This window comes from Cottoperca gobio, chromosome 2 (assembly GCF_900634415.1).
Source record: "Cottoperca gobio chromosome 2, fCotGob3.1, whole genome shotgun sequence".
Taxonomy (NCBI): domain Eukaryota; kingdom Metazoa; phylum Chordata; class Actinopteri; order Perciformes; family Bovichtidae; genus Cottoperca; species Cottoperca gobio.
Genome location: NC_041356.1, coordinates 3,256,821 through 3,270,834, shown reverse-complemented (window position 1 = coordinate 3,270,834; position 14,014 = coordinate 3,256,821). Strand labels below are relative to the sequence as shown.

At 43.1% G+C, this 14,014-nt stretch overlaps 1 protein-coding gene across 1 annotated transcript in view; it reads right to left on the bottom strand.

The window, feature by feature from the left end:
• The window catches only part of dock9b (dedicator of cytokinesis 9b), a 41,649-nt gene extending 35,565 nt beyond the window's left edge, over positions 1–6,084 (bottom strand). The window contains 2 exon segments of the mRNA XM_029445301.1: positions 3,289–3,405; positions 5,830–6,084. Coding sequence (XP_029301161.1) covers positions 3,289–3,405; positions 5,830–5,946 — 234 coding nt within the window. The 5' untranslated portion in view covers positions 5,947–6,084.
• Between the last annotated feature and the right edge of the window lie 7,930 nt (positions 6,085–14,014).

Below are 14,014 nucleotides of genomic sequence, written 5' to 3'. Positions count from 1 at the left end.
CAGAGGAGCGTGTTCCCACAGGCAGTGACACTGCAGGGCAGAAAGGGTGATGCCAGGCAGGAGTTACATTCTCTAGCATGGATATCCGGGCAAAGCGTTCAGGGACGGGAGAAGAGGAGTGAAAGATGAAAGTGTAATTCTTACTTGACCACTTTCTAGTTTTTGTAACACTATACAATGCAACCAACCAGAGGGTGCACATATACACACACTGCCCTAAGCTCTATGTGGCATATGTGTAGAGTAGATGAAGAACAAACAAGAACAAAAGGCCACAAGCTTTGATGCTCGTAGTACTACCGTGTGACATGGCCATAGTTTAAGTGCATTGTTTACAAATGATATTACTTTTCTCATATACCTCCTAGTTACACATACAGTCCCCCACACACATGCATATCTTCAGAGTGACGGGGGATGAGTGGTAGTAAAGGAACCGTGTAGGTTTCAGTTTGTGTATGAATTAAAGCTGCAGCTGCTCAGTAAAGTGTCCTGCTTCCTAACTGCTGGGTGAAGTGACGGGGGTTAGGCTTTGAGTTATCTAAATATTTGTAGAGCCTCAGTGTGATGTGTAACAATACTGTGACTGACTGAGATCAGTAGGATTCATATTTATTCTTCTAATTATTAATGTTCACACCAGGTCTGTTGTTCTGCAGTGCTGAAGTCATGCTGATTATATTACATGTTTACAAGGCTTGAAGTTACAAGTTAGAATATTCTGTTGATGAAGGTTTTTACAATTCAATAGCTAAATGAAGATATGTTATTCATAGTCATATTATCTCATTTCATCGTAGCATGTAGGCCTGGACACAGGAAATATGTTGGACATACTATAGAACGAAGTATTGTTTGTGTATAGTGAATAACACAGAAGAAAGGGAACTTAACTGAATTGCAATATTGGTAAAAAGATTTAAAAAATAAATTGCAAATAGATTATTTTCCCGTATCTTTCAGCCCTGTTATATTCTGTTATGAATTAAAATCTTAAATATTGACCACATTCAGTCTAATAGGATGTCTCCTGTTGATACAAACCTTGACACTTGACCTCCTTTCCACATTGAGGCTCCCTCTTGCATGCCCAGTTACTGTGTGTATCTATGTGTGTGTATCTACGTGTGTGTATCTATGCAGCACGTGCACATGCTAGACCCATATGTCTGGCTGGCTCCCCCCTTCTCCTCTCTAAGCCCAGTGATGTAAAACATATGGCAGGTTAGACAGATGGACCGATTGGGTCGGGTCGGACCATACACACACACACACACACACACACACACACACACACACACACACACAAAGGGCAGTTACTAATGGCTGTGCTCTGCAGACGGCCCTGTAATGAAAGCCACACATCATCTCCAGATTGTGAAATAGTCTAGAAGCAGACTGCACGTTGATTTCCCACCACATATTCTGTTATTGCTCCTTTTGCCTTAATTTAACTGTTGCAGTATTATTGTCTATATGACAATTACTGAAATTGGAGGATCTTAGAAACCTAAGTGTAATCTCTATAAAGGCTCTGTGATTTCCTAAAACTGCCCGTCACTGTAGTTTTAAGCAAATGTAACTCAAACAGGAGGAAATAATGGATTTGTTGGGGACTATTTTCAGCAGCGGATTAATCCACATTTGGCGCTATAGTAGGTATTTGTGGCAGCAGGACGGTGCATGTGGGGTTGATTCAAAATAAACTACAGTGCGTGTGTTCATGGTAATGCAGTGCAACAGTGTGGCTCACTGATGTGTTTATAACAATGGAGTCATATGGCACAAAGGAAGAAAATGTACGCGTTAGTAGATACATACATTGGCTTGGCCCTGAAAACGGGATTTGCTGACAAGACAAATATTGAATAGGACCAGACTTATCCTTTACAGTCTGATTACTGGCAATGTTTTTCAGGAGACTTGAGGAATAACAAAGATTTCAGCATGAGTCTGTCCCTGTTTTCTCTTTCTCTCTCAAACTGGGAGTGGACCCCGCTGAGACTCATCGCAGCGCTGCGGTGATGTAATGTTGACACAGTCTTTGAGCTCCTCCGAACACAAGCAGCAGATCTATGTAGCATGTAAATGTTTATAAGAGCGCGAGCCAGCGATTACACGCGGTACATGTGGAAGTCAAATTCATAGTTCAACACCAAGTAATGTCATACTTAGTTCACTTAGCGTACTTTGCACGCTGATTGTGAAGCGCAGTGAAGGAACTTAGACAACATCAAGGTTTAAAAGACTTTTAAAACATTATCTAAATCCATTGCTTCTTAAGTTCTACTAGTTTCAGGCTCGTGATAGAAACCTTTAAAACTTAAGAAACATCTTCGCTATTAAAAACTTCAGCGATGTGCAAATCAGTTACACACCCTGGTTCACACAGCGACAGTCATCCATAGTCATCCATATCAACACTTTCGCCAGGATCTTTCTTCTAATTGACTTTGTTTTCTATTTATTTAGATTTTTTGAAGGTGAATTTTTTCTTTTTAGTTTTTAGGATCATACATTTGTTGTTATATTACTCATTTTGGCAGCAAGAGGCATGAGTGCACCACTTCCTCGTGTTCTAAATAGGACTAAAAGCATTCGTGTTTTCTTCCAGGTGAAATGTCATTTCTCCATGCACACTAATCGGAACAAACTGTATAATGCAAGTTATTTAATTAGTTTCATGTCTTTCTTTTGGCAAGAAATGCTTGTGGTTCTATTTAGAACAAGGGGTTCAGCTTCTTGTGGTCGAAATGAGTATTACAACAACAAACACAAACCTTTTTATTTCCACCTGTTTAAGAGATGGAGAAAAAAAAAAGAAGCATAAAAAGAATATCCTGGCAAAACGTTGTTTCCATCTGTTCTTAAAGTCATAAACACAATTGAGAAAACACTTTAGATCAGATTTAGGAAATGGATCACCACATTATTTTCCTCTCAGGGCTTCCGTAATATTCCTCAGCACATCTTCCTTTAACCGTTCCCAGCATTCAAACGTTCAACTTTACTAACAAATGCGCTGTCAAACAGGATATCAGAGAACTCCAGGAGTTCTTTTGTGATTAAGTGTTACTTACTTTTATCTCAACATGCCTCACCCACTTCTGCCTAAATGATTTAGAACATGGCATCATTTCCTACAGCTAAACAGCTTTCAAACTTCACTGTGGACTGCCTTAATCAACACCAGATCCAGGTCACTGCTCTACGACCGAGTTTGACCCCTGTCAGGGGAAACTAAAACGTACCTCCAGGGCTCAATAAATTACTCTCTCCACATCTTACCTGGAAGTCGTCCGTGGGGAACTGCAGCATGTCCCGCAGCACATCACTGATGATCTGGGTCTTCCTCTGCAGAAGCACATTCTCATAGTCCAGAGGCTCTATGATCTTCGGCTTTACCTAAAACAAATAATCAGATTACAGCAGTGGATCAGCAGGTGTCAACATGTCCGGTTGTCTCTGCTTCTCTAGAATTATTTGTCTTTTAGTGAATTTTCATCCTTTCACGAATAATCACTGTACAGTAAATGAGGATATCAGTGTTTGGGATGAGTTACAAATCGTGGGTATTCACACTGTCTGGACAACAAGTTGCTATTGTCTTTTCCCAGAGTTACTGACAGCTACCGCAGCAGGAGTTGGCACAGAGACAGAGATGAATGTGGGTGAACAGAAGAGGAGATGCAAGATGAGCGAGAGTCTGTGTGTGCCATTGTACCAGTCACTGTGTCATGCGCTCACGTTCAAACCTTGAACTGGAGAAGTAAAAAAGTGGTCATTGCATTACCTCCTCGTACTAATGCCCACTGCAGCTAGATATACCGTCCAAACATTCATTTCATTCCATAGTTAATCCTTATGCTACATTATAACAAAGATGGCTTTGTGAACATTGATTCCTGGAAGTAGGTAAGATGGTTGAGCGTGGTTCATGATCTAGCAGAGATTAAACTCCCTCATTCCACAGAAAGGACCCAAGGGATGTTCGCATATGACGCACACATGTGGTCGTGTCTGCATATTAAGATTTGATCTACTGTATTTAAAGACATATTTTAGTTTTTAAGTACTGCACAATCATTTCTAATGTATACATGTAGATTAGATTATTTTACAAATACATTTTCAGGTTTAGAAAAGGACAGTGTGCAAAAGATGAACTCAGCAATGTTAATTATTTCCTCCCTTCTATTTGTGATTTATGAATAGAAATGAGGACACTGATAGTGCTCTGTGAGGCTGCAGTTTGTACTGTGAGCTTTAATCCCATTAACTGTATAAATAGAAGTAGACGTAGTCCAGTGACGTCATCTATTGGCTTCTGGACTACCATTTTCAAGCCTCGAGTTTGGCATTTTGGTCGTCGCCATTCCTGATTTTTTGGAACCAGAAGTAACAATATTTGCACGAGAGGGTGGAGCACAACCGAACGCTGACCAAGACATTTCTAGGCAACCAAAAATGTAACAATTAACTTTGTCGTTCTAACACGGACAACACTGTCAATCACAAGGTAGCCCCGCCCTAAAGTATGCCCTACTCTATCGTCTACTTTACTCTAAATGGGAACATCATTTACCAAATGAACATCCTGCTCTATTGAAGAAGACTTCCGATTGTGCCCAAAGCATGCTAACATTCCCACAATGCTAACATGCTAATGCTCATGTCCACCATCTGAGTTTAGAGTGCTAGTATGCTAACATTTGCTAATTAGCACTAAACACAAAGTAGAGCTGAGACTGACGGGGATATCTTCAGTTTTGTTTGTACCAAATTTCATGGCAACACCATCCAACAGTTTGAGAGGTTTCATATTGGTGTGGATCAAAGGAGTTGACTGACCAACTCACCCTAGACTCTCTAAAATGAGTTTGCTGACTGACACACCATTACAGGATGTATTTCAAAGTTAAAATTCATTAGTTACATCTGGAGAGCAAAGTTCCCTTCACTGACAAACCAGCCACTAGACGAATGTTACCAAAAGTGATCATCTTTCAGTACGTTTCTAACCTTCCTGTGGCTGCTAGGCGTGGATGAGATCCATATTATTTGGATTAGCCTATTGGTCTGGATCCAATGAACACATAACAAACTGAGGCCAATTAAACAGTCGTCTGACCGTACATCCTGATTCGTCCAACCAATCCTCCTGATGATGTAATGAAAATATCCCTCCGTATCTCTCAGCCCTTCGGATGTAAAAGATCAACTGATAAGCAGAGAATCGTTGGTCCTGATTTCCAATTGGATAATTGCCATTCAGACCAAATATAACAACAAGCAGCTGTAAACTGTCTCAGTAATTATCTCACATGAATACATTAGAAACACAGATGTGTGAACAACTTTAACTTAAAGGCTGTTATTATTATTGATCAGTAAAGTGTCAAAATCTTTTCGAAACACCAGTCCAACTATGGAAATCTCTCCATCTGGCCAAAGGCTAATAAAAACAGTATTTGTTGCTTTTCACAGAGTTCTTTAAGAGACGAGTGAACCTGCATCTTTATCATTGCACCAACTCTGCAGCCAACTTGCCTGACTCTGACGAACTCTCACACAAAGAGAGCAACAAGTGCTCCATTTCCTAAAAGATCCACATTTAACCCCCCGGGGAGGTGTACCCTGAAGCTGCTATTTCCCATTTCCGTCTCACCCTTTAAAAAAATCTTCAAAGCTGCTCTTGAGACGGAATCTAAGAGATAAAAAAAACTTCTTTAAACAATCAGATCACATCGGTTCCATTTCAAACTACCAGAATGAGAGAGGATTTGAAATGTGATATACTACGTAAAAGATGGCACAGTGCCCACTTACCGCTACCACCTGTGACCCAGCCTCCACCTCTGCCTCAATCTCAGCCAGGCTCTTGTACTGCTGTGGAGACTCTATCACCATCTCCCTTTTGGGGGCTTTGCCAGCCCGGCCCTGCATGGTGGTCAATCCTGCCTGCTTGTAAACAGGTGTGAGACTCACTGCACACACACTGCCATGGCACAAAGTTGCCCGCTTTGTGTGAAGGTAGAGAGAGCTTTGTCGACTTCCAGTGAGAGTCCCTCTGTACTCAATCACAATGGCCCAGCCTCCCTCTCTCCTGCTCTGTCTCTCATCAGAAGGGTAGGGCCCCTCCCACCCTCACAGCTGTGCAGCTGCGAGAGTGTGTGTGGATAGGAGTGTGTGTTCGTATGTACAGTATGTGATTTGTGTGAGGAGGCGGGAAGGAGAAATGGACCACTCCCCCATTGAAAAAACTTAGAAGAGGCCCAGAGTTAGTGTTGACATGTGCCTGCTCCACCTGTGTGTGTGTGTGTGTGTGTGTGTGTGTGTGTGTGTGTGTGTGTGTACTGACCAGTAGACACAAGAGAAGAGAAGTAATAATCACTAATAATCAGGGAGAGCCTCAATGCTCTGTTTCTTTCATTATAAAGAATGCCATTGGGCCCGAAAACCCATTTTCCCCATATACTTACATTGGGAAAGAGACTTCTGTAAATTAACTTCCAACATAAATAGACCCTGATTTAAATAATTAGGTCCTTAAGGTTGCCAAGACCAAGCAGCTGGCAGACGGGGTTAAAGGTAACTCTAGTGCGCTTGCTCTATAGGCCCATAGATGTGGACGATCCTAGAAATGTAATACCCGGCAGTCAAACTTTTTTGGCTTCATGCGCCACTGAGCAACTTTCATAGGACTGAACGAGGGCCCGCCTCCAAAGCTGCATCCAGTTCTCTTTATACGTCCATGGTGACGGCCATGCTCGTGATCTTAGGCTAGCAGCTCTCTGCCAATGAATTTGCAGTGGTAGAGTCTCAGTCCTGAAGTACTTTGTGTGTGTAAGACCCGTTAGCTCAGCTGGAATTCCTCATGCAAACAAAGTTGCCAAAAAGGAAAAAGAAAATCCACATGTCATTGGTTGAATTTATGAAGTTTTCCAGATAATTCCTTAGTGTTGAAACTTCAATAGCATTTACCTCCGGCAAGGAAGTTCTGATTTCAGTTTGGTTTGTTTGTCTGTCAGCAGGATTATGGAAGAACTACTGGCCACATTTCCATGAGACTTGGTGGAAGGGTGCAGCTTGGGCCAAGGAATAACCCATTACATGTTGGAGCTGATCCAAATCACAGGGCGGATACACGCATTACTTCCCACTTGGGCCTTGGTCGAGTGCCCTTCTAGTTGTTTATGATCTGATGATATAACAGGACATAAAGATGCTCTAGGTTCTTCTCTAACATCGATTTTGTGTCAGGCGGATCCAACGTTGGATTGAAAAACTGCTTGACTGTTGAAATGACTAAATATAACTGTCACATGCACCAGCAACAGTGTTTAGACACTCAATCTGTGTTGAGAAAGCTCTACTCCCCATTGATATTTTGTTCTGCTTTGAACTGTTGCTACGCCGTATCCGCTGCAGCGGGCACTCACAGCAGGGTCAAACACTCTTCCCTCTTATCCGGCTCTGAGACGCAACACACACACACACACACACACACACACACACACACACTCTCCTGCTGCTTCAGGAACAGTTTGAGTTGCCCGTTGTTTCTCCATCCAGTCAGCGTTCTCTCTGAGGAGAATCCTTTAATCTTTAAGCAACCGAGGCGCCTCGGCTCAGCTGTTTTCTATCGGAGCGAGTGTTTCAGAATGATGACATTTAAAGTTTTCGATGAGGAATTACTGTGGGTAAATGTATGCAAATCCTGACTTTTTTTTCCCTCTCTTATGCTGCGTTAGACACAACTCCCAAACCACACGGCTGTTTACAAGCCACTGAATCTTTCTGACAAAACAAGCATGTTTAATAACTCAGCCAATCATCTCCATGGGAAGAGAAGTTGGGGCTCTGTGAACACGCGGAGTGAGAGGGGGAGAGGCGGGATGTCAGAGAGAGGGGATGACATTCGCCGGGTCAGGATGACTTCAAAGGCCGCCGTCTCTCTCTGGTGCAGCTTCAGCGCCATCGCTCCTAACAAAATGTAGCACAAAGGCGGGCAAGGGTGTGTGTGCAAGTGTGTGAGTTTCACTTTTTGTACAGCAGGGCTCTCTGATGTGTGAGGCACTGTGCATAATTTGCATAACTTGTTTTAACTGTACTCGCTTCAAAGGGACTCGCTGAAATGTACCATTCAGAGAAATAACTTCTTTTAAAAATACAGGAAGCTGCACACGGGCTGTAAAATGAATTTGCTCAACTTGGTGCGGTGAGATGGAGAAAGCTTTATGAGCCACAAGAGCAACCATCATGAATGGGGCAGCATTAGTGGCGAGTGCAGGCCTGCCATTTGCCCACGACGATAGTAACAACTAACACAAGTTCACCTAGCCACTTAATTAAGAACAAACAAATCTAATCGATCACTTAATAAATAAAAGGCTGACCATAAGGGATGCTGAAAACAGGAACAGTAAAACCCAAACATACAACAAGCCACTGGCCACTAAACTAAGATTCAAGAGCTTCATGTCTACCTACTTTCTTTTCTCTATTCACGCTGTAAATCTTAGAATTTGTGAGCTACAACTCAATTGTTTTGCTACAAAATACTTGGATTCTAATGCGCACACTGGTTGGTAGAAAGGTATGTTTCCTTTGAGCCTTATCACTTTCAATAGTGTTGGAAAAGGCTGAGGGATTGAAGTACAAGAGGAAACTCAGTGTGTGTTCTAAAGGATATTTGGGGGTGAAGTAAAGCAAATGTAATGCAGCTCTCTGGCTTCACTTTCCTCTGGCTTCAGTCTGTAAAGGACTGCTGACTGTACTGCGTCCCTGCAGTCCTGCCGAGTCCTCAGTGACAGCGTCACCAGCTCAGCGTGATAATCAGCCTCTTGTCAAAGACCCCGGCTGCACTGAGGTCATCCCGCTTCATTCACCCACATCTCTGGAGCGCTCTCATGCCATCACGCTTCCTGGAGCTATCGCTGGTGCAATGCCAGCAATACCAAGAGGGTGTGCGAGCTTGTGGTTCAATGTGTGTATGACGGGAGTGCAAATGAGTTTACTCGACCATCTGCGTAAGAGCGTGACATAAAATACAAAAAAACGTCTGAGAAAGAGTGAAGGAGGAGATGAAGTCCATTTGTTTTTACACAGCTTGAACCCATTAGCACATGTGAGCCTCCCACACCCTTCCCAAGAGGCATGAACACACACACACGCACACACACACACACACAGACGTAGAGCGTCACACAAGTCTGTGGAGAATTGCATAGGGGCAGGTTGACGTAATGTTTGGGAGCCGACCATTACTACAGGCACCCTGGAGAGAGAGAGTGTGAGGGTGTTGCCCGAAAAGAAATGAAACTTCCCATTTAGACACACACACACACACACACACACACACACACACACACACACACACACACACACACACACACACACACACACACACACACACACACACACACACTTGTCTATCGTACAAAGAAATTGTCTTTTAATTTAAAGAAGCAAAGAGCAGCTGTGTCTTGTGGTCAACAACATTATATTACTGTGGCTCCAGGTAGTGAAGGAGGAACATGTGGGACAAGTTAAATATGATACGAGAGAGGGGAGTTCCTCTCTATGATGTCAGAGCTCTCGGAGGTGCAAAAGCTCGGCTCAAGACTGTGCAGCAACTGAAGCGCAGAAAGTCCCTGCAGGGGATTAGTGCATAGGAACAAAATGTAGATTCATTCAGGCTGCTGTCTGTTTTACAAAATGATGATCCATAGTTGGAACTGGACCAGAATGCTGGAAGCTGGTCTCAATGACTACCTTTACATGCACATATAATAATATTCTCCTTTGGCTATTCGGACTACGCGTCTCAAATCGGGGGGTTTACTGCAGTTTGTGCGCAAACATCGTAAAAGCCTATAAAGACCATATAAAGTGCACGGTGTGGAAACGTTGCTGGATTAACCCGTCTTCTTGTTGAGTAATGTTATGGACGTTGGCAGGATAGGAAGTGTGCAACGGTCGAGTCGTTTTCTTTTGTATCTTCGCTGCCATCTTGACTTTAAGGGAGGGGAAAGGGAGACACCCCTGGGGGAGAGCTGCACTCTACTGAGTGCACTTTCAAAGTTTTGATACAGTATTTAAATTCTTAAGGCAGCACAAATGTGAGTCCAAAGGCAACGCTTCCTGCGTTTTCCAGCGGAGCTATAATTTGGAGATTGGAATAGAACGATATTCCGCTGCTACTGTAGATGTAATTGTTGTTTTTAAGGAAATGGTTAGGGGAGGCCAACCACAGCCTAATGGTAACGGAAACACTGCATCCAAAAGTGATAATGGTTTATAGTGAGTGTCCTTGACTCAGTGTGCACTAGCAATCCTACTTAACCCCCTCCCTATTGATTATACAATTAATCTATTTGATTTAACACAGGGCAGGCTGCGGGCTAATGGAGCTAACTTGAGGGAAGTAGCTTAAAGTAGCAGTGCATAAATCCAAGTGGAAGACAACATGGCTACACGCGGAGGAGAAAAAGAATCTAGACATAAATAATTTCCTTGTAAAGTTCACTTTTGATGTGCAGCACCAGTAGTTGTGTGATCCGAGGCACTGGAAGATATATTTGACTCTTAGGTCTAGTTCCTCAGGGGAGTCTATTAGGAAGATTATTAGCCAGAATTCTGCTGATCTGTGCAGTAACTCATGTTTAATCCGACAACTCAACGCTCGATCTGTAAATTATTGATTTCTTACCTCAAGAAAGACGTGATGCTTTATGTGTTATATACAGAAAGGAAACTACTGTAACTCTTGCTAGTGCAGTTACAGATTCTCACTCATTTTTACAACTGGAAAATGAAACGTCTTGTCTGGTTGTAAAAAAAAGAGTGAAAAATGACTGGAAATGATCCACATACACGACAGCAAAGAGGTAAACGTGGGTTTACCAGAGCAGTGGTGGGAATCAAGAGTTGAGATCCCCTCAGACTCAGTGCTTCCTCTTCCTCCTCCAGAGCCCCCAGCTCCACCGCCCCCTTGATGTAGCCACAGTTCCTCTCAAGGATAGAGCGCAGCCCCTCCAACAGAACCACGCTGGTGGTGCATCCCATGGTGCCGCCAAACACTCGCCACCACCATGCAGGGAAAAAAATGAGCCTAAATTCCTAAACTACTCCCCTTAATTCCCCGGATGATGCTGCAGTCCAACTTGATCTCTCAACCTTGACCTCTTCCACATGTAGAAAAAGTAACAGGTGAAAGTCACTCAGGTAGCAGTTTCCTCGCTAACAGCCGAGCAGGATTCCCAATCATTTCCGCTTGAAAACACATCTGCTATCTTCCAATACGCAAACCTCAGCACAAGGGAGTGGTATCCTCCTGTGTGCAGCTCAGCAGGGATGGAGAGGTGAGTGCGCGGAGGAGAGAAGCTGCTCGTTCACTCGGAGCAGGGCGTAGACTCTCAGACTCCTCTTCCTTCCTCCTTCTGCTCGGGGATGAGGATGCTCAGACGCTCTCGCTTCGCTCTCTCCCTCTCACTCGCTCTTCTTGCTTTCTCTCCCTCTTTTCTCAACCTTGCCATCTCTCTCCATCACGCACTCATGCCTGTCACTTTCACTTCTTCTCTCCTCCCAGCGGGCTCTCCTTCCTCGCTCACTCTATCGCAGCTTCGTCATTTCTCTGACTCTGCATGCTTTGTCAACAGTAAAAGCAGCCTGTTACCAACAAAGACACACACACACACACACAGTTTTACTCTCTTTCTCTCTGCCTCTTTCCCTCCTTCCTCTCTCTCCCAGCGACTATGAAATTGCAAGCGATGTAGTCATCTTTCTGATGTCATGTACATGCCCTCAAAGACATAAAAAGGAATGATTTAACTTCTCTTGACCCGCGTTGCCAGGCCCACAGACATTAACACTTGGTCGGACTGATCCATCCAGCATGATGCGTCATAGGACAGCCAGGACAAACCTGGCAACCCTCTGCAAATCATCCTCTAATTAGCATCACAGCATCCTCACAGCCTCTCTCCAGAAGCAAGGGTGTCCGCTGAAGGATACAGGCTTCTTTATGTAAGGCGAATTTAAATGCACATACAAACATTCCTCAGAATTGACTTCAGCTTCTCTCCGGCAGCTGGTGTAAATATTTCATCAGATACGTTCACCTACTTTTAGGTGGATGATGCAGCAAAATTGGTTAGAAGGAAAATCATATGAAAAAGCACGAGAGAGCACAAAGTAGTGGACAATGAGATAAAAGTATGTGTGCTCGAAGCGGACATTTTGCCTTGGAAACATTTGACACTGATGAAATACTAATGATGAAAAGATCATGCATTACTTTTACTAAATATAATTGTTATTAAAAGGCTCTCTTTCTGTCATCTTGGCTCGAGCTGAACTGAACATACCACAGTCCGCCTCACCGGGACAAATTCATCAATGGGAAACACTGAGGAGCTGTAAAGCAAAGGGGTGCGCTTGATTTATAGCACAAGACAAAACAACTGAAAGAGTGAAAGTCAAAATACAGATAGCGGTTGATGGGGGTGCTGAAAGAAGTTCAAGTTTCAGTGACGACTGATCTTCATGTATGTATGTGGTGGAGTGCTCCTTTAAAGTTGTTCTTTTATTGCAGCGGTTTGTGGCTCATTTAAAAAGCTTCAACAGCATTCTTTGAACAATGTCATTACATTAGGATACCTCAGAGTTTGCATTAATCTAATGAAAACCAAACTGCAGCCCATAATGCAACTGATGAGCTTTTCTCACTCACATCAGCAAACTGGGGAGACGACAGATTGCAGTGGACGACAACATGATTTCATCAGAATCCACGAAAGACAGTTGTAAACAGTGTGCAGTAAATATAATGCTCTTCTCAGATGCTCATCTTCTAATCCACAAAACAGTCCCGTACATCCCTCCCTGATCATGACTTTACTCCATAAACTTTATGTTTTTATGTGGATTTTCAATGTAGTGAACCCTTAACAGCAGCACACTGTATTTTATGCAAATATGAAAGATTAAGGTTGGTCTCCTGGCAACAAGACACTGTTATTTTAGAGAAAATGTAGAAACGAATGAGGGATATTTTTTGGTTGAGAGCCAGCACTCATGCCAATACACCAACGTCAATGCACAAGCTGCATAAAGCCAATAAATCAAACCTTGTGTACAGATTTATAGGGTGAACGACTAAATGATCCAATGACTAATGAATGTGTCACTTTCGACTTTCTGACACAGTAATACAAAGGCACACACAAGAGCTTCTTCTCCACTGGTCTAAGAAAGCACGAGGCTGTGTCTTTACATGTTTGAATGCTTACAGCATGATCATTTCTGCACAGCATCTCTAGATAGAGGAGAGAGGTAGAAGACATGCATCTCTGCTGCCTCCCACAGGCTGCTCCTAACACTGCACCAACACTGAAGCCGAATGACTCACTGTGAAAAGAAAGACTGAAGATGCTCCTTACTTTGTCCTTTCTGATAGATGTAGGGAAACACTCCCTCCACATCCACATAAATCAAACATTTGCAGGGACACGTAATCACGAAGGCTTTGCCCAAAACCTTCTGTAATGTGGCCAACAGTGCATGCAGAGTGTAGAGTAATGATTCCAAAGACGGGATAGCAGCCAAGTTTCACTGCAGTGGTTTGATGTGAGGCGCATGGCAAAACTATCTGGGGTTTGGTTTGGTTTGAGAGGCCTGAGAGATTTAACTCAGAGTTGTATGTTTTAATGTAGCGTCAGTGGATGCACACGTTTACAGCCATGCTAGCAGCTCTGTGAGGCCGTACTCAGCTAAAAGCTAACATAAACATGCACGCTCACACTGACAATGCACTATGTTAATGTTTAGCAAGTATAATGTTTGGCGTGGTAGCATGCTAACATTAGCTAATTTGCACGAAAAAACAGGAGGAATGTACATATCATCGCATTTGGATATATCTATGGGATAATTAGGCTTTTTAAATGAACATGATGCACAATCGTATATTGCATGAGCCCATTTAGTTAGTTATGGAGTAGTTTTG